General features: G+C 36.8%; 3 protein-coding genes across 7 annotated transcripts; 2 read left to right on the top strand and 1 right to left on the bottom strand.

Annotated features, from left to right (window-relative positions):
- Nucleotides 1-44: 44 nt before the first annotated feature.
- On the top strand, nucleotides 45-15,900 carry LOC149737310 (meiosis regulator and mRNA stability factor 1-like). 4 transcript variants are annotated; one of them, XM_089873906.1, is made up of 32 exons: nucleotides 45-221; nucleotides 392-485; nucleotides 770-912; nucleotides 1,313-1,478; nucleotides 1,568-1,650; nucleotides 1,703-1,820; nucleotides 2,943-3,109; nucleotides 3,377-3,546; nucleotides 7,585-7,705; nucleotides 7,769-7,800; nucleotides 7,859-7,908; nucleotides 7,974-8,071; nucleotides 8,191-8,366; nucleotides 8,682-8,762; nucleotides 8,817-8,912; nucleotides 9,034-9,087; nucleotides 9,199-9,318; nucleotides 9,691-9,739; nucleotides 9,795-9,903; nucleotides 10,149-10,240; nucleotides 10,291-10,422; nucleotides 12,205-12,347; nucleotides 12,533-12,666; nucleotides 12,876-13,078; nucleotides 13,276-13,515; nucleotides 13,598-13,746; nucleotides 13,868-13,952; nucleotides 14,101-14,207; nucleotides 14,471-14,631; nucleotides 14,812-14,924; nucleotides 14,978-15,362; nucleotides 15,418-15,900. In XM_089873906.1, exons 1-32 carry the CDS (start codon nucleotides 45-47, stop codon nucleotides 15,513-15,515), a joined length of 4,146 nt encoding a protein of 1,381 aa, XP_089730032.1. In that variant the 3' UTR covers nucleotides 15,516-15,900. The 4 variants fall into 4 exon arrangements, 3 of the variants coding, with proteins under 3 accessions (XP_089730032.1, XP_089730031.1, XP_089730030.1); XM_089873905.1 differs by having other exon boundaries at nucleotides 770-1,257; nucleotides 9,199-9,303; XM_089873904.1 differs by having other exon boundaries at nucleotides 770-1,257.
- Nucleotides 10,600-12,122, bottom strand: LOC149737311 (uncharacterized). The gene is made up of 4 exons (XM_089873935.1): nucleotides 11,838-12,122; nucleotides 11,638-11,785; nucleotides 11,386-11,544; nucleotides 10,600-11,200 (listed from the first exon to the last, which is right to left on the bottom strand). Exons 1-4 carry the CDS (start codon nucleotides 11,913-11,915, stop codon nucleotides 11,007-11,009), a joined length of 579 nt encoding a protein of 192 aa, XP_089730061.1. The 5' UTR covers nucleotides 11,916-12,122; the 3' UTR covers nucleotides 10,600-11,006.
- Nucleotides 15,901-16,257: 357 nt separating the features above from the next.
- On the top strand, nucleotides 16,258-17,846 carry LOC149737309 (uncharacterized). 2 transcript variants are annotated; one of them, XM_089873934.1, is made up of 4 exons: nucleotides 16,258-16,467; nucleotides 16,711-16,920; nucleotides 17,051-17,248; nucleotides 17,668-17,846. In XM_089873934.1, the coding sequence occupies exons 1-4, from the start codon at nucleotides 16,312-16,314 to the stop codon at nucleotides 17,749-17,751; spliced, it is 648 nt and encodes a 215-aa protein (XP_089730060.1). In that variant the 5' UTR covers nucleotides 16,258-16,311; the 3' UTR covers nucleotides 17,752-17,846. The 2 variants fall into 2 exon arrangements, with proteins under 2 accessions (XP_089730060.1, XP_089730059.1); XM_089873933.1 differs by having other exon boundaries at nucleotides 16,264-16,467; nucleotides 17,048-17,248.
- The last annotated feature ends 3,341 nt before the right edge of the window (nucleotides 17,847-21,187 follow it).

The raw sequence follows: 21,187 nt of genomic DNA, 5'->3' as shown, positions 1-21,187 counted from the left end.
AGATAGTTTGTTCTTGGATTAAGTTATGTTTGATTACCTTTTTCATGATGAGTGAAACTTCAAACACCAACTTTTATGACCCATACCTTCTACAACCATCGTTATGTATATATCCGTATACAAGCCAACCACCAAGCCCGGCAGCTGTATACGAACCACCCCCACAGTTCGCATATCCCCTACCCAACTGTACACCACACACTTTCACCTTTTCTCCAACAGTAAGTGTTTCTATAATTATAACTATCTTGAAGTTCTTGGTAAATGAAAAGTCAAATATAAACTGATTATAATTTATTTGAATGTTTCCATGTTATTTTTTAATTTGTCGCTGCTCGCAAATTATTTGCACCATATCACATGCAATAATAAATGAGTTTAAACATGATAGGGAATGCAAGGATCCGTTCATTGGCAAACTGTTGAATCTGTTCACGACGCTGTTCTTACCCCAACCAATGTTGCTGGAGCTTTTACAGAGTTTGGTAAACATGATTTCAATTCATAGATTACACTCTGTATTCATTGTTGTTTGATACAATTGTATCAATGATGCATAAACACGAATTGACAAGTCAGTTTCAATACAAACCCCCTCGTATGTATGATACGATTTTGACCTTAAAGTTTCGGTTTAAAAACCTAAACCATCTTTATTATATGGAAAGTTAAAACACCCGTGTATAAACCCACCCGTGTATAAACCCACCCGTGTATAAACCTACTCGTGTATAAACCCACCCGTCTAAAACCCCACATTGAATCCCAGGGGCCGTTGCAGCCGCCACCCCCGAATTCATTCATCCACGAAACTCCAACGTTCCACAATGGTTGATGTCACCACCAGTGGGCGACCAAGATCCGAGTATTATCAGTTATGCCCCGTTGGACACTCCCACCCACACGGCACCCGTAAGCGAACATTTGTTGACCCCTGAGGACTTCACCATCACCCCCAAACTACAACCTGAACAGTTAATAATAAACATGTTAGAACGAAACAAAAAATCCCAAGTTGATGTTTCACGAGCCGACTCTGGCATTAGTAGCCCAATATCTCTAACCCAACCTATTGAGAATAAAAGTGAAACTTTTGTTAAACAAATGTTTGATTTAACAAAGCGTTGTGAATCACTTGATGAATTTCAACGCGAAATCAAAGAGTTTTTTCCTCACGAAGTTTGTTTGTCACTTCTGTCGTGTTTGCTTCACTTTTCACTGTCACGAGTTCCTTCGCACGAGTGTTTGCTGCAAAAGGTTTGGTTTGTTGTTTCATCAGCAGCAAACTTGTACATGCAGTATTCTACCACAGCTTACATCCACCGATAATAGAGATGTATCAGCCGTGCTATTCAACAAGGATTCACCAAAAAAGATTTTTCCTATCGGTGTTTTCTGGGATATCGAAAACTGCCAAGTACCTTCCGGCAAATCCGCGATGGCGATCGTGCAAAAGATCCGTCGACAATTTTTCAACGGTTTGTGTTCATTTAGCGTAAACTAACCTTGTCATTGCATTCACTTCTTATCGTGTATTGATGTCTGCATCTTGCAACAATGTTATCAGATCACGCTGAAGCAGAGTTCATGGCTGTTTGTGACATCAACAAAGAAAGTCGGCACGTCATACAAGATTTAAACAATGCTCAGGTAATCATTTGTTTGATTAAAATACAAACAATATGACGCATGGTAACTTTAGGTGAATGTGATTCACGTTAATGCTGTTGCTAAGAACGCAGCTGACGATAAATTGCGACAGAGTATTCGCCGATATGCACAGACACACACAGCACCTGCAACTGTTGTGCTTATAACAGGTAAGCTATTCAATATAGTGGTGTACGTTGCAATATAGTGGTGTACGTTGCAATATAGTGGTGTACGTTGCAATATAGTGGTGTACGTTGCAATACAGTGGTGTACGTTGCAATATAGTGGTGTACGTTGCAATATAGTGGTGTACGTTGCAATATAGTGGTGTATGTTGCAATATAGTGGTGTACGTTGCAATATAGTGGTGTACGTTGCAATATAGTGGTGTACGTTGCAATATAGTGGTGTACGTTGCAATATAGTGGTGTACGTTGCAATATAGTGGTGTTTGTTACAATATAGTGGTGTACGTTGCAATATAGTGGTGTACGTTGCAATATAGTGGTGTATGTTGCAATATAGTGGTGTACGTTGCAATATAGTGGTGTACGTTGCAATATAGTGGTGTATGTTGCAATATAGTGGTGTACGTTGCAATATAGTGGTGTACGTTGCAATATAGTGGTGTACGTGTACGTTGCAATATAGTGGTGTACGTTGCAATATAGTGGTGTACGTTGCAATATAGTGGTGTACGTGTACGTTGCAATATAGTGGTGTACGTTGCAATATAGTGGTGTACGTGTACGTTGCAATATAGTGGTGTATGTTGCAATATAGTGGTGTACGTTGCAATATAGTGGTGTACGTGTACGTTGCAATATAGTGGTGTACGTGTACGTTGCAATATAGTGGTGTACGTGTACGTTGCAATATAGTGGTGTACGTTGCAATACAGTGGTGTACGTTGCAATATAGTGGTGTACGTTGCAATATAGTGGTGTACGTGTACGTTGCAATATAGTGGTGTACGTTGCAATATAGTGGTGTACGTGTACGTTGCAATATAGTGGTGTATGTTGCAATATAGTGGTGTACGTTGCAATATAGTGGTGTACGTGTACGTTGCAATATAGTGGTGTACGTGTACGTTGCAATATAGTGGTGTATGTTGCAATATAGTGGTGTATGTTGCAATATAGTGGTGTACGTTGCAATATAGTGGTGTACGTTGCAATATAGTGGTGTACGTTGCAATATTATGTGGTAATAACTGTTGTACAATTACTTATCTGTTCACATTTTTAATTTAAGAGCATTCTCATGCAACAATATGTTGAACGCAGGCGATTGTAACTTCACATCTGAGGTTAGCGACTTACGCCACAGACACAAATACTTTGTTGTCCTTATGCACCCCGTCAATTCATCCAAGGCTTTGGTTGAAGCTGCAAATACTTCGGTTCTTTATGAAGATTTTGTGGCTGACTTGCCGCTTGTTTGTGCAACAAAGGTACAATTGCTTACTGTTGCTCACCAACCACTAGGCTTCTTGGTAACAATCGTTACATAAAAACATTTCTGGGATTTTATACAAAAGTTACATTATATGGGTTATTGTATTTTACATTTTTTTAGAAACATAAAATATTTTAATAAATTAATATCAAAAGTAAATCTTTACGGTTTATATTTTTACATCATGCTAATGTATAGAATACTGAAGAGGCAATTAGTGGTTTGCAAAACAGCAGAACATTATGTGCAACACTTTTTATAGGACCCAACCATCGAGTTACAACTTGTCGTAACGAACCTCCCAACAACAATAGACCTCGGGTTGATTCGCGGAAAATTGAAACAAATATCGGAAAATTGTGGAGGAAAAGTTTTGCATGTGAATCCTCCAACTGCTGTCATTAAGTTTAGTAATGAAGATCTGCTGCGGAGGTATGTGTTTAGTTGTTTATACTGTGGAGGTGTGTGTTTGGTTGTTTATACTGCAGAGGTGTGTGTTTAGTTGTTTATACTGCGGAGGTGTGTGTTTAGTTGTTTATACTGTGGACGTGTGTGTTTAGTTGTTTATACTGTGGAGGTGTGTGTTTAGTTGTTTATACTGCAGAGGTGTGTGTTTAGTTGTTTATACTGCGGAGGTGTGTGTTTAGTTGTTTATACTGCGGAGGTGTGTGTTAAGTTGTTTATACTGCGGAGGTGTGTGTTTAGTTGTTTATACTGTGGAGGTGTGTGTTTAGTTGTTTATACTGTGGACGTGTGTGTTTAGTTGTTTATACTGCAGAGGTGTGTGTTTAGTTGTTTATACTGCGGAGGTGTGTGTTTAGTTGTTTATACTGCAGAGGTGTGTGTTTAGTTGTTTATACTGCAGAGGTGTGTGTTTAGTTGTTTATACTGCGGAGGTGTGTGTTTAGTTGTTTATTCTGTGGAGGTGTGTGTTTAGTTGTTTATACTGCGGAGGTGTGTGTTTAGTTGTTTATACTGTGGAGGTGTGTGTTTAGTTATTTATACTGTGGAGGTGTGTGTTTAGTTGTTTATACTGTGGAGGTGTGTGTTTAGTTGTTTATACTGCAGAGGTGTGTGTTTAGTTGTTTATACTGTGGAGGTGTGTGTTTAGTTGTTTATACTGCGGAGGTGTGTGTTTAGTTGTTTATACTGCGGAGGTGTGTGTTTAGTTGTTTATACTGCAGAGGTGTGTGTTTAGTTGTTTATACTGCAGAGGTGTGTGTTTAGTTGTTTATACTGTGGAGGTGTGTGTTTAGTTGTTTATACTGTGGAGGTGTGTGTTTAGTTGTTTATACTGTGGAGGTGTGTGTTTAGTTATTTATACTGTGGAGGTGTGTGTTTAGTGCAGAGGTGTGTGTTTAGTTGTTTATACTGCGGAGGTGTGTGTTTAGTTGTTTATACTGTGGAGGTGTGTGTTTATACTGTGGAGGTGTGTGTTACCTACTCCTGAGGTGTGTGTTAGTTGTTTATACTGTGGAGGTGTGTGTTTAGTTGTTTATACTGCAGAGGTGTGTGTTTAGTTGTTTATACTGCCGAGGTGTGTGTTTAGTTGTTTATACTGTTGAGGTGTGTGTTTAGTTGTTTATACTGTGGAGGTGTGTGTTTAGTTGTTTATACTGTTGAGGTGTGTGTTTAGTTGTTTATACTGCGGAGGTGTGTGTTTAGTTGTTTATACTGCAGAGGTGTGTGTTTAGTTGTTTATACTGCGGAGGTGTGTGTTTAGTTGTTTATACTGTGGAGGTGTGTGTTTAGTTGTTTATACTGTGGAGGTGTGTGTTTAGTTGTTTATACTGTGGAGGTGTGTGTTTAGTTGTTTATACTGTGGAGGTGTGTGTTTAGTTGTTTATACTGTGGAGGTGTGTGTTTAGTTGTTTATACTGTGGAGGTCTGTGTTTAGTTGTTTATACTGCGGAGGTGTGTGTTAAGTTGTTTATACTGCGGAGGTGTGTGTTTAGTTGTTTATACTGTGGAGGTGTGTGTTTAGTTGTTTATACTGCGGAGGTGTGTGTTAAGTTGTTTATACTGCGGAGGTGTGTGTTTAGTTGTTTATACTGTGGAGGTGTGTGTTTAGTTGTTTATACTGTGGAGGTGTGTGTTTAGTTGTTTATACTGCGGAGGTGTGTGTTTAGTTGTTTATACTGCGGAGGTGTGTGTTTAGTTGTTTATACTGCGGAGGTGTGTGTTTAGTTGTTTATACTGCGGAGGTGTGTGTTTAGTTGTTTATGCTGCGGAGGTGTGTGTTTAGTTGTTTATACTGCGGAGTGTGTGTTTAGTTGTTTATACTGTGGAGGTGTGTGTTTAGTTGTTTATACTGCAGAGGTGTGTGTTTAGTTGTTTATGCTGCGGAGGTGTGTGTTTAGTTGTTTATACTGCGGAGTGTGTGTTTAGTTGTTTATACTGTGGAGGTGTGTGTTTAGTTGTTTATACTGCAGAGGTGTGTGTTTAGTTGTTTATACTGCAGAGGTGTGTGTTTAGTTGTTTATACTGTGGAGGTGTGTGTTTAGTTGTTTATACTGCAGAGGTGTGTGTTTAGTTGTTTATACTGTGGAGGTGTGTGTTTAGTTGTTTATACTTCGGAGGTGTGTGTTTAGTTGTTTATACTGCGGAGGTGTGTGTTTAGTTGTTTATACTGTGGAGGTGTGTGTTTAGTTGTTTATACTGCGGAGGTGTGTGTTTAGTTGTTTATACTGTGGAGGTGTGTGTTTAGTTGTTTATACTGCAGAGGTGTGTGTTTAGTTGTTTATACTGCAGAGGTGTGTGTTTAGTTGTTTATACTGTGGAGGTGTGTGTTTAGTTGTTTATACTGCAGAGGTGTGTGTTTAGTTGTTTATACTGCAGAGGTGTGTGTTTAGTTGTTTATACTGCGGAGGTGTGTGTTTAGTTGTTTATACTGTGGAGGTGTGTGTTTAGTTGTTTATACTGTGGAGGTGTGTGTTTAGTTGTTTATACTGCAGAGGTGTGTGTTTAGTTGTTTATACTGTGGAGGTGTGTGTTTAGTTGTTTATACTGCAGAGGTGTGTGTTTAGTTGTTTATACAGTGGACGTGTGTGTTTAGTTGTTTATACTGTGGAGGTGTGTGTTTAGTTGTTTATACTGCAGAGGTGTGTGTTTAGTTGTTTATACTGTGGAGGTGTGTGTTTAGTTGTTTATACTGTGGAGGTGTGTGTTTAGTTGTTTATACTGAGGAGGTGTGTGTTTAGTTGTTTATACTGCGGAGGTGTGTGTTTAGTTGTTTATACTGTGGAGGTGTGTGTTTAGTTGTTTATACTGTGGAGGTGTGTGTTTAGTTGTTTATACTGCGGAGGTGTGTGTTTAGTTGTTTATACTGCGGAGGTGTGTGTTTAGTTGTTTATACTGTGGAGGTGTGTGTTTAGTTGTTTATACTGTGGAGGTGTGTGTTTAGTTGTTTATACTGTGGAGGTGTGTGTTTATACTGTGGAGGTGTGTGTTTAGTTGTTTATACTGTGGAGGTGTGTGTTTAGTTGTTTATACTGTGGAGGTCTGTGTTTAGTTGTTTATACTGCGGAGGTGTGTGTTAAGTTGTTTATACTGCGGAGGTGTGTGTTTAGTTGTTTATACTGTGGAGGTGTGTGTTTAGTTGTTTATACTGCGGAGGTGTGTGTTAAGTTGTTTATACTGCGGAGGTGTGTGTTTAGTTGTTTATACTGTGGAGGTGTGTGTTTAGTTGTTTATACTGTGGAGGTGTGTGTTTAGTTGTTTATACTGCGGAGGTGTGTGTTTAGTTGTTTATACTGCGGAGGTGTGTGTTTAGTTGTTTATACTGCGGAGGTGTGTGTTTAGTTGTTTATGCTGCGGAGGTGTGTGTTTAGTTGTTTATACTGCGGAGTGTGTGTTTAGTTGTTTATACTGCGGAGGTGTGTGTTTAGTTGTTTATACTGCGGAGGTGTGTGTTTAGTTGTTTATACTGTGGAGGTGTGTGTTTAGTTGTTTATACTGCAGAGGTGTGTGTTTAGTTGTTTATACTGCGGAGGTGTGTGTTTAGTTGTTTATACTGCGGAGATGTGTGTTTAGTTGTTTATACTGCGGAGATGTGTGTTTAGTTGTTTATACTGCGGAGGTGTGTGTTTAGTTATTTATACTGTGGAGGTGTGTGTTTAGTTATTTATACTGTGGAGGTGTGTGTTTAGTTGTTTATACTGCGGAGGTGTGTGTTTAGTTGTTTATACTGTGGAGGTGTGTGTTTAGTTGTTTATACTGCGGAGGTGTGTGTTTAGTTGTTTATACTGCGGAGGTGTGTGTTTAGTTGTTTATACTGCGGAGGTGTGTGTTTAGTTGTTTATACTGTGGAGGTGTGTGTTTAGTTGTTTATACTTCATGTTATGGTGGAATTAATCGGTCACAGTCTTTGTAAAATTTGTTCCGATGATATTTTATGCCGTGTCCTATTTTATTTATACCACCATCAATTTAAATATTAAGTGAAACATTCGGACCTTGATATATTAACAGATCATTGAAGAGGTTGAATGGTGAAATGGTGCACGGATGTAAAATATCAGTTCAGCGTAAAACAAGTGATTTATCAGCTTTATCAAAGCATTTTACACCAAGACGAAAACCAAGCCAACAGGTGTGTTATCTTTTGTGTAAACTTTGTGTAAAAGTATATTTCTTATTTTCTCTCATATTTTAGGCGCCCAGGAACATGGGACATCAAATTCAGAGGTACGTGATATTTCTATAAATTTAATTAATGTTATATTTTTACTTCTTTTTCTTAAAGATCTTACGCATCACGTTGCAAACCATCAAGTCCTCAACATAACAATCAAGGTAGGACATCGTTATATTGGACAACTGTGGGCAAAAGTTTATAATATTTCCATGTTTACCTACAGACACTGGGGTCCAACTGACGATAAGCAACATCGACGCACAGCTTGGTGTGAAACTTATTCAAGAAACTATATTGAGCTTAATCACACAACACGCACAGGTCTGCAATGTTTTGTTTTTTACCTTAAGGTATTTTATTTGACGAACATAAATTGTGTCTTGCATCAAATTAGAATAAACATACATGTATTAATTTTATATTTTTGTTTATAATCCAAGGTGTGGAAGCTACAGATCCGACCACACAATCGATTCACTGTGATGTGCGACGTTGTTGTCCCCAATGTTGAATCCGCTTCAACAATCTTACAAAGTCTCCATCGTAGAAAGTTGGGCGGGAAGAGGATCTTGGTCACTATCTCCCAACGGCTGGAGGATGAACAAACTTTGCTGAAGTGGGTGATGGGGTAACCCGTGTGTCGGGGTGATGTGGTAACCCGTGTGTCGGGGTGATGGGGTAACCCGTGTGTCAGGGTGATGGGGTAACCCGTGTGTAAGGGTGATGGGGTAACCTGTGTGTCGGGGTGATGGGGTAACCTGTGTGTCGGGGTGATGGGGTAACCTGTATTGGCAGCTTTACTCAAAATTAAATAAGCTATGTATGCTTGGTATAATGATTTGCTAGTTTTTACACTAAATACTCAATCATTCACTTAGTTTGAAACAACTTTTATGCGAGTTAATTGTTTCTACTGATGATGTTTATTCAGGAAAGAGTTAATGCCGTTGATGAAAGAATTTGCTTCGAATGGGATCAAATACAACGAACTGATGTCGTTGTACGCTCAAAGGTGGGTTGTGAAAAAACATTGAGCATAAAATTTATTTAAATTATATTGTTTTAGTTACCACAAGACATTGAAGCTTGGTCAGTTGAAAGGCTTGAAAGATTTAGTGATTTTGCGAGAAATAAACGACGTTCCATATATCTACATGGTCAAGTAAGAAACCTAATATTTTGCATGGATATATTAATAGTAGGCATCTATATATATAAGCAGTCTTTAAGTGTGTAACGTCACATCCTGTGTTTGAAACCAAAACTAACAAGTTGTTTCATAGAAATGATGGCAATCCAATGTTCTCAGTGTGTAAGGAACATTTCCGACCCGACAGGTAAAACTAATGTTGCCTTGCATGTTTATATGGCAGTTGTTTAATGTTTGTCACATTAATCCATCATTTATAATCATTATCCATATAATAAATCTTTATGAATGTTGGCAGAACACAAATGAGACATCCTATTAAATTAGAAATTGGTTTGCGAGAATTTTGTGCCAAACTTCATGCTTTACTTCATTCTCACGATGGTTCTATCTTCTTGAATAGGTTGGTTGTTTATGGGTGAGGTGTTTAATATATGGGTTAGGTGTTTAATATATGGGTGAGGTGTTTAATCAATGGGTGAAGTGTTTAATATGTGGGTGAGGTGTTTAATCGATGGGTGAGCTGTTTTATCGATGGGTGAAGTGTTTAATATATGGGTGAGGTGTTTAATATATGGGTGAGGTGTTTAATATATGGGTAAGGTGTTTAATATATGGGTTAGGTGTTTAATATATGGGTGAGGTGTCGCAATATTACCCTAGACACGTATGTAGGGAACCTCACCTATATACAACAGATATCCATTCAAATATTTATTAGCTATTTTTACACCAAAGTCTGACATATTTATGTTTTATCACAATCTAAATTAACTTTATTTCTTTATAGTTTTGAGCAATGTTACTTAGCAGAGTTTGGTAGCTTCCCATACCCCCAGGTAATTTTGTGTAATTAACCCCACGCGGTTTGCTTAATGCTGTTTTTGTATGAAGGATGGTTCCGGTGTCTTCCTTGAGCACCAAATATCTTACGTACCTGGTGTACAAATCATGGAAGGCGATGCAAAGACTGTGGTTTGGTCTCAACCACATAGTGATAATGGTAATGTGGGTGCGGGAGGTAGTTTGAATCACGAGCTGTCGAGCTTAGTTACGTTTTATAAGTTTAGCTAAAAAATTTACCCGACTAAAATATGTTGTACGACTCACCTTTACAACATAATTTTACTTTTGGAAATATCTTTGCAGCAACTTTGGTCTGAGTCTATGAGACTTTCTATATTTATTCCTAATACTTGCTATTTATATTTAAACGATAAGAAGTAGTTGAATATTATTATCGCTCAGGTTCAGACACTGCCAGTGAAACTTCTACCTCAAGTCGTTCAAAATCTTCAAATCTTGTGAACTTTGCGCGTGAGATGGTCGATTTATTAAAGGTGAGGTCGCACCCATTACCTCAACATTATATAATGTGTTGTTTTAACAGACATTCTCCTACTCTTGTTTACCTTGTCATGATATAATGTTGGCGTACCAGCGACATTATGGTCACGCTCTGCGCATGAACGGGTTCACCAATATATCGGATATGCTGCTATCTATTCCTCATGTTGTGCAGGTCAGATCATATTTATTGCTTTTAGTTATTGCAAATAATTTTACTCTTTTTTTATAAACATCCCTTTTTAATGGGTGAGGTTTAACACAAGATCTTAACTTTATAAACAAGTGAATTATTTAACTTCATTCCTAGCACACACATGATATCTAACTTTACACTCTGTAATATTGAAATAACAATATGTTTGTGGCAGTTTGTTGTATTATATGTAACCCAGGAGCAATGTTACAAGCACAACAATTAAAGTCATGAAAATATATACACAGCACACAAGTTACATGTTATACACAACACACAAGTTACATGTCTTACACAACACACAAGTTACATGTTATACACAACACACAAGTTACATGTTATACACAACACACAAGTTACATGTTATACACAACACACAAGTTACATGTTATACACAACACACAAGTTACATGTTATGCACAACACACAAGTTACATGTTATACACAACACACAAGTTACATGTTATACACAACACACAAGTTACATGTTATACACAACACACAAGTTACATGTTATACACAACACACAAGTTACATGTTATGCACAACACACAAGTTACATGTTATACACATTTATATTGAAACGCACACGATGTTGGATATTTGACCAACTGAACAACCGCCTCGTACCCCCCCACCCATACAGCTGCAGTGAATTCAAGCATTTGTTTTGTGCAAGTGTGTACACGGCCCCCTGCACTTGCTTCTAATGTAGTGTCACAACTTTGAATGGTCAACGTCTGGTACAAGTTATCAGCTGAAAGTTCAAGCGAACAACATGAAACATTCGCTGGCGAATACTTAACAATATTTTTTTCCACTTATTAGTTCAGAGTGGATTGTTATCAGGCGTACAAACAAATATGAAACATTAAATTAGCTGGCAATAGATGAATAAAAACTAACTTTCCTGCCACGCCTCATTTAATATGCCACGCCCACCTGGGTTGTGAACCAGCTCAAGAAAGGCATTTGTCCCAAACTGAGCGTCTAATGCTCCGTATATAATCTGTTGGTTGGAACTTCTGGTACAAATGTTGCACAAAGCTGATCTCCTTGTTCGGTTGTTGCTCCGTTCAATCGAACGTTTTGTAATTGTTTCTAAATTATTTTAAAAGTAATTTATACTTTTATGGATATATTGTTTATAAATCAGCGATAATCCTCATCCACCCAAACATTACGTTATTTTACCTGGAATTTGATTCAACTTGTCGCGCGTCGAACATAAATATTTGTCGGATATTTCCTTCAGTTTGTCAGGCTTGTTCAAAGCTAGTTTGCACGACTTTAGTTTGTTGTAAGGTTCATCATTGCATTGCTCCAATGTAAACGGACAGAACTATTAGAACACAAAGTTAAAACATTTTAGTAATATTTATGTTTAGTTTTACCTTGTTAAGATGTTTCTTTTGTCCGCCAACAATATTAATAACAAGGATGAAAACAACGACCACTGCATGTCTAAACATCTTCACTCTAATACAGGGATAGCAATATGATGAACCAACATTTGTGTGAAACTTGTTTTATTCCTCGATTATATCACCCCACCTTTTACCAACACACTGGTGATTTAGATCAAAGCCATAGGTTACAACAACATGTTGTTCCACCAATGAAAATAACTTTCATGTTTTCACACGACTTCATGTAGTTTCCTTTCATCTTCTACTTTCATAGACATCTTATATAAACATCCTATAGATATTTTAAATGTGTTTGGATCATAAATACCACAACTCCCATTTAACTCCGCAGATCATGGGACCTTCAAACAATCAGCTACTCACACTCACACACAGAGCGCAAGTCAAACGTTTCACCCAAGAAATTATCAAACTACTAAAAGCTTCGCCCGATAAAGCAATTCTAGTCGCACAACTGCCCGATATGTATTTCAGGTCTGTCATCATTGGTTTAAATGATATTAATGCAACACCAATGCAAACAAAGCTATGGTTGCAGCATGCAAGACTTGGAAGCAGACGGCCAATCTGTTTCACCCAAACATATAATGTTTAATTTGTAAACCTATTATCTGCCATTAGTGTTGTCATATTGTAGTAAAATATAAACTTTCCCGCAGAACATTTGATCGAGTATGGAACTTACGTGATTATGGTGTCAGTGTATTATCTGATATACTCGATGATATTCCAGACGGAAATATTGGGGTTTCTGGCGAGGGAGACAACATTGTGATGTCACTTCCTACTAGAGGTATGTGGAATTACTTTTTAAATATTTAGGTTTTGTTAAACTTGAAGATAAACAACGCAAGAAGTAGGTATGATTGCAACGCATGAGTTTATTCATAACTTTCCACTAGTTGGTTTGTTGTAAAACGATTAAGAAACATTAACTTTGGGGTGCACAAGTTATAAGTTTTGTGGCAACACAGGATGTTGGGTAAAACATCTCATCCACAGAACGGACATCGGAAGAAATTCAACGAACAAACTTATTTTCGAGGGAATTAGTTGAAATACTTCGATTGCGACATCGATGTAGGATGTCTTTTACTGAGTTTGTTCCAGCGTACCATCGACAGTTTGGACGACAATGTAAACTTTCAAACTATGGTTTCAACAAACTGCTTGATTTGTTTGAATCTTTGCCCCATGTTGTACAGGTTCGTACCCAGGACATTAAGTTTAGCTTTGTTGTTGCATGATTAGAACTGTTTTTCTTCATTTTTTATTATTTTTCTATTTCTGATTTCTGGTTGTAAAATTGCAAGCTTATATGAGCCAAGCATTCCCAATGATAAACTAAAATGAAATTAATATTATTCGATTTCATGTTTCCATGTTCACCCTTATAATGCAGGTTGTAGAAGACGCACCAGAGAAATATCTTCAACTGACAAACGAGGAACAACTGAAGGTCCTGACGTCGCAGATCGTCGGGTTGCTACGACAACAAGTGGGGGAGGCTGAGGGGGACGGGATTCCCCTAAACCGAATCCAATCAATGTATTCGCACAAATATGGGTTTCCCCTCGTACCGCGCTACTATGATTGTGAAGATATACAAAGTCTCATTATGTTACTTTCACATGCTGTAAAGGTGAGAGATGTCTATCATCAAAAGTTATTGTATAATACATGTTTGGACATCTATGTTCACCATAGTAAGCCTTGTATCATAGTTAACCAAGAGTTTAAACAATGAGTTGATTGTGAAACAATCGGAACGCAAACCCATCCGACTCCTGTCCGCTCAACTTCTTGTGCTGTTACTTGATATGAATAAAGATTATATTGACATGAATGGATTGAAACAAGCATACACAAGCAGGTTGGTATACTGATGTCTTGTGTGGATGTTTCAACATTAATTTATGGTTTGGATATTTTTCATTTCGTTGAATGTTTGTTCAAACCAGCAGTTAGTTTTAATTCCTTCAAACAAATCTTAGATACAATGAAAGCATTTCCCCGAGTGAATATGGATTCTTATCGTTGACCGATGTTGTGAAGAAATCTTTATCTGGAATAGCCAAGGTAGATTTCAAATTTGGTATCATATATTATTTGTGTCACTTAAATCTTAAGCAACGTGTGTATTTTGTTGGTGTAAATAGAAACCTTTGTAAATAGAAGCATTTTATTTTTCGGTACTTTATGTTGAATCTTATTGTTACCTTCAAAGTTTGGAAACCACGATGGTGAAACCATGATAAGTTTAAAATCAATTTATCAACGAGCAAAAAGAATTCGTTCGATATTACTTCTTCAAGGAGGAACCATGACATTGGGGTAAATCATAGCAAAATATTTTTTTAATAAAATCAACAAATCTGAATATTAGTGATTAGTATGCACGCCTGTAGCCCAGAGGAAGCGGGTTCAAGGTCCAACGCTACCATTATTGTGGTCGTAAAACACTGGCAAACCATGATGTCTAGCTGTATAACAGATGCCATTGAAATCAAAATAAATATCAGAAGATTTCTTTTAAACTTAGTTAATTGAATTTACTACAAGCGTTGTAGCTTTAACCCCAATATAACTTATCTCAGTGAATTCAACCAGTGTTATAAATCTCGATATGGAGAACCATTAGACGTTGAACAACACGGTTTTCGAACGTGTGAGGGAATGTTGCGAGCTTTGTCGCTTGTGTTGGTGGTCAAGGGGTTTGGAATAAAAAAAACACTGGTGTTGCGCAATCATATGCAACGTAAGTTATATTATACAAAGAGCTACCATTAATATTAAACATAAAACAAAGACAACGGAAAAAACTATCAATATTCTGCATAAGGTAACAAACATCTTTTAAAACAATGTTTGTATTAATGTAAAAAACTTTATATTTTAAATTTATCCTGATGTGGTTCCTTGTGTTTAAATGTTGTAGACGGACCATTGTCATCGTCCATGCTCGCCTGCAGTGATGATATTCAAACCAACAACGCACAACAATCATCTAAACCACGTCCACTACAAGAAATATTATCATCAATGAAATCAGTAAGTATTTTATTATTCATAAAATACCAATCTCACCCAGTATTTATATTCAGCCCAAACCACATGATAAACCAACCAAGTTGACATGTTTGACACCGACAGCTAAATATACAGATACAGTTCAACATACAAACGAGATGGATCGTAAATACTCGAACAATATCCTACCTGCTGCCACACGTCAATACAAAGACATCTTCCACAATCAACTTTACTCTAAACCTCGTTTCAACTTTGACGTCACTAACCACTCCCCATTCATTTACCCAACCAACCCTCCATACTGCCACCAAGTGACACATGGCAATCGTGGCTTGCCACCAGAACACAACAACCCCCCACGACGTAGAATAAGTGTTAGTGTGATCACGCTACCTAATGGTACAACTTCCATCTCGTCCAATTCGTCACCAGATTCATTCCTTTCAACTGACGAAGGTATTTTACATTAACTTCCACACAATAAAACAAAACCTAAACACATTCTTCATAGATTCGAAGATATCACCCGATGAATTGTTACGTCACAACGACCGGCCCGCACCCCCCCAACTACGACTGGCTGCTTCTTTCACCGCTACACCACTGTGAACAACTAGTGTTACATTCCATACTTTGCCAAATCATGTTTTTGTTTCTTAGATAAATAAGGACACATCGCTTCGTACTGCCTACCGTAGTTACATACCGCGGTACTTTGTCTGTTTCATGCACTAATTAAGAAGATTATATTTCATGTTTCGCACTTTGCCGATCTGTTATGACGGCCGTGCTAGCCGTTTATTTACTGTGATCATAATGGCGTAGATACTTTAGGTGCTGTGTTGCCAACCTTACCATGCATATATACACAGCTTGGACCCAGAGAATACTTTTGTTGGGATGTGTTTGTTTTTCTTCAAGATATTTTCTATCATACGCCAACGGTTAAACGTGCTGTGCTACACTTGTTTTGCAATAAATTATTTTGAGAATATGTTTTCAATAATTTATTTATCGGCGATTTTACGTTCGTTTGGAAAGTTGATTCAGTTCTTTGTTGGCGTTTAAAATTATTTTAATATATATTAAGACCATGACACTGACTTCAGAAGGATAACCGTTTTTCTAAAACAATCACTCTTTCGCAAAACAATAACCATACTACAGCACATAGCCAAATACATTGGCAAGTTCCATATTCAATCTAACAAAGGCTTAGTTTGTCTACGTTTTGTGTTTCTATCAACCCCGCCTTGAAGGTAAATATCGATCGTTGTTCAAACATAACGCTAATGTTTGCCTTCGTGTTTCGTTCATGAACCAACCAAATTTTCTACATTGGAATCATAACTTCTATGTAACCGATATGATATTGTAACGCAGGTTATATACAGAGTAGGTGAACATGAAGTGTTTTTTAATTATTATTGTATTTGTGGGGATTGTGTTTTGTGACAAACGTTCGGCTGTTGAAGACTTGGCTGAATGGACACTAGAGGAAATTTCAAGAAGAGAATCTGACGATTTGTCTCTAGAAAGACTGGTTGGATACACCCAGAAAGTGAGTTCATACTTCATATATCTCATCTATAGCTTAATGTTTCATCTACTTTTGTCGTGGGCTTTCTTGTTGTATATGTTTGAGGAAGCACAACATGTTACAACAATATAACCTGCGTGCGATGTAGTAATAGCCTCAACCAACACAATTATAAATGACGTCGGCCGTATAACCCTTATTCGCATCATCACGTATCTTTACACAACTTTGTTTAAACGCTTATTAAAGTAAATTAATTTCCAGAAAAATTACAACTCTGCTAAAGCTGGTTACGTGACAAGGATCTCAATGGAAATGGAGGCGGACCGGCGGGGCGGGGAATTGGTTGAGTGTCAGGCCGACGTTGATGTGCCTGAGTTTAGCGCATCTATGTCGATCAAACGTTATGGTTGCAAAGGGGCGGCGTACCAACGAAGGTCGGGAGAGACCCCATGTTCCCCGGATGAGATGAATGTAATTAATCTACTTGTGTTGAATACAGGGAAGCGGCTGCTTTCCGTGTTTGTTCCGCTTCATTGCGTGCATACTTCTATGCCATCTTTATTTTACGCAGTTATAACACGTGTGCATTATTGTACAGAAGGTTGGTAACGAAGCGATAAAGTTGATGAACCAAGAGGTCAATGAATTCAATAACGAGATGGGTTCGCTTGGTATGGAAGAACAACCGGGTTTACAATCAGGGGAATACAGCAAACCACAAGTGCAAACATGCTCGAATGTGGAAACTGCTGACGGGGTTGAATACAAATTGAAAATGACTGCGATGCAAGATAGCCAGGTAAGTGACGTGTTGTGTATAAACGGCAGTCGTTATTACGCAGGTGTTCTGTATCACACACCTCGTGTCCGCTTACAAGTTATCACGTATGTAACTTATTTATCCTCGCGTGGCGGGACAACGGCAGTCGTTATAACACAGTTGTTCTGTATCATACACCTCGTGCCCGCTTACGAGTTACCACGTATGTAACTTTGTGGGTGATTTTTTTAAAATATGGATGACAAGTTCCCTAACCCTTTAGTTGTTTAAACCGATTGAAACAAGTTTAAATTGGTAGCAGCACCAAGCCTCGAAATCATAACGTAATGTTGAGAATCGATCGTTTCGTGTAATTGTAAAAAGACGCGAGTAAATGGTCGGCTGGTGAACAAGAGAGCAACCGTAAAACATCGTTATATGCTCTCAATTTTTTGCAGACTATGAATTGCGACATCGTTATAATTCAAACAGTGGGTGGGAGTTACCAACTAAACCAGAACCAATGTCAAGGAATGAGTTAAATATACATGTTATATTTTCCGCGTCGAAAATTGATGTACCGATGAGCAGTATATGTGTCTCTGAGATGTGTAAATACAATTAAATTGACTTTTAATAGTGTTTTTAAAGTGTTTAAGGTCGCGGTTTTGATTCCCGTACCGGCCACTTCCGCCTCGGCGTCGTTAGGTTAGATTAGACTGAAGATCTAAACTAATGGTTCAAGTTCAATCACTCTTTGAAAAAAACTTTTTAAATGCATGTTTTGTTTCGTGTATTTTATTAACCTCGTTGAACTGTGCGATGCGTGATTGTCGCTCGCAATACATCACGCGCAGAACTAGGTTTTGCTGTTTTTATTAAGATTGCTGCTTTGATTTTTAAATTTTAACCAATCAGCTTCCGAGCAGCTTTTTCCGCGGTTTTATTGTTCATGAGTTTTTAAGCGGTTTTCTGGGAATTGTAGGAAATATTTTGTGACTGGTATCGTCAGGGAATTAAAGGAAAATAGTCTATGCAATATTGCTAAGAATCCAAAAGATTGGTTGGGAAGATTGTGTAAGTATTTTTAATCCGGAAGTATACCGTTTATGTTGTTTCCTACTTAATAACGGATTTTATATAAAATATGTAGACAACAAAGCGGACTAGTTATAGATATTAATTTTGTTTAATCGAGTTCTGCTTTTTCCTTAACCCTTTAACTGCCGCCTATTTTTTCAAAGTTTTTAATTTTTGACTAGGTCTTATCTAATTGGATTTTGTAGCCAAACTATAGCAGTTAGAGCAAAACATGCTATAGAAAGTTTGAAGAGTATAAAATTCTCTTTAACTTCATATTTTTAATTTTTTGATGACGTCATTAAAATAACGATGACATCATAATGAATTTTTCAATATAGAATATTTCAGGAATGAACAAAAATATCCAAAAGTAATGCATTGCAAACTTAATAAGTATCAAATTATCTTTCTTTTGATGTATAAAATGTACTTCTAGCATGTTCATACAGGTAAACATCTTATAAAGAGTCATAGGTGTCATACTTTCGAACCTCCTAATGATGGTGCTCTGGACAAACTTATTGTTTTCAGTGAATAAAGTAAATTGTGGTCTGTTGTATTCATCAATGAGGCTCTAGAAAACACAAATTCAATGACAAAACAAAGTAAATAACATGTTAAAAAAGCTTTGAAACATCAAACATAGTTTAAAATGTCCTCAGGATGATTCGCTTGATTTTCATTGAAAGAAAGTAAAGTTTCCTTACTTGAATTTCCTATAGGTCCTATTCCTGCTGAACACAACATCAAATCTCGTTCAAAACGAAATATATATATTTTTTTACCCATTAACTTTAGTACAAATATCATAAAAAGTGGCCAGGCAAAATAGTCATTAATTTTTGAAAATTTTAAACAGATTTGCTTATTTTGTACATATAAACCACACTAATTGGAGTAATACCAGCTAATTCAACAACTAAAAGCAAAGAAAATGCAAGCCTTTATGTCCCAGTGTCCATTTGAGCTACTTTGTACAAAAATTCTGTTCTAGTACCCCTACAATGTGTTTTCAAAGCTAAAAATGCTTTGCGAAGCCTAAACAACGCTTGAATACAAGGGGAATCCCCTACTGCAACTCCGAATTGGCGCGAACAGGAGATTACAGCAAAATTGGGGACATAACTAAAGGAAAATGGCTCAGTTTGGCTAAAAATGTTCAAAAACTTTGACCAAACAATACTCAAAATTTTTAAATACGTTGATATATTTTTTATTGCTTACAAAGACTTCAAATGATTTGTTGAGAAGATTGTGTAGGTATATTTATTCTACTTGTTTACTTTGCATAATTGTCGGTTTACAATTTCAGGTTGAAACAACTTAAAATAGGGGTGTTCAGTTCTAAATAGTAATTTCGTTTAATGCATTTTCCTCAAAAAGTTGGACTCAGGTATATAGCTCCTAATGCTAAACCGATTGGTAAATCATAAATCTATGATGTCACACAAGGCATTTATGTTTATACCCACAATTTAATTATCTCAGATGTGGCCAGATAGATATAAGTATCCAACCTAATCTGCTTATATTATTTTGGTCACTAATGGTAAACCAATAAATAACTATGTTTTCACACGTGATGTACATTCATTTTACCCACAATTCAATTTTCTTGAAAACCTAATATTGTATGATACAACGAAGAATCCAAATATTTGTTGACGAGATTGTGTAAGTCTTTATAATCTACTTGTTTACCTTTTGTGTATTTACAGATGGAATTAGTTTAAAACAACTTGACAATAAAAGCAAGCAGACTAGTTGTCGGTATTTAACTAGTTTTCTGGTTGGATCTACCCACAAAAAAATCTTCTTACTTGTTTTCCCCCTGGTGTTATACCAATTTTAAACTCTCTGCTGACGCACGTGGTACATATTTGCATTTTACCCACAATTCCAACGTATAAAATGGTGGTTAGTAAGATTGTGTTGGTATTTTTATTTATCTAGATTCCAAAAAAAAGCGATAGAAATAATTAAAATATATTATATTCTGTTGTGTAATATATTTGTAGAGACCATTGGTTACTGTGGAGCAGTAGGTGAAATGCACTAAACTCCTTAGGGACGAGTAATGCAAATATGCATTTTGAAACAGGTGTTCACAAAAATGTTCATAAGTTGACTTATAGTTGGTAAAAGTTCTTACAGTTGGTTTTATTTAAAAGAGGAAGCAAATATCCACCAATATAACGTTTGAAAAAAGCGCCATAGCATTTAAATTTTTTTACCAAACTTGATTTGAAAACCATAAAGTGTTTTTTTAAGAAGAGGGTGCGTATTCTGCCCAAAAATTAAGGTTTTAACGTCATTCTGACCAATAAAAGCGACTTTATTTGATCTCTATGTTGCACTGGTGCTTGTTTTGCGTGAAAACGGCTGTCAGCTGTATTTACAAGTTTTTTTTGGTCTTATGAAGCAATTTTCACATAAATTATGTTTTTGTTTGTATTATTCATCTTTAATTTGCTTCTACATGTTGTTTCTACCATTACATTCGTAATAAATCGTTTTTGGCAAGATTATGTTAAGATTTTAGCAAAAATAAACTATTAAAAAATTACGTCATCAGGTTATAAGTGACGTAATTGATCCCTTTGACGTCACTGATTCAAACAATTATTTCAGTTAGGTAGTAAACAAACCAGGGATCAACATTGCAATAAATTCCTTATGTATTTTTTAGGTAAAAACCCAAATTACACATAAATACAAGATTTCTGATGACGTCATTCAAAATTTGATGACGTCATCAAAAAAAAAAATCAAAATACAGTCTTGTAGCAAATTTTCCAAAGAACAAAAGTCTAATTTATCGTTTTTGGCTGCCACAAACACCTGAGTGTTCAATATAATGTTTAATTATAAATAATGTTTGAATTACGATAAATG

The sequence above is a fragment of the Ciona robusta genome, chromosome 3, assembly GCF_009617815.1.
Source record: "Ciona robusta chromosome 3, ASM961781v2".
Taxonomy (NCBI): Eukaryota; Metazoa; Chordata; class Ascidiacea; order Phlebobranchia; family Cionidae; genus Ciona; species Ciona robusta.
This window is presented reverse-complemented; position numbering and strand designations above follow the sequence as displayed.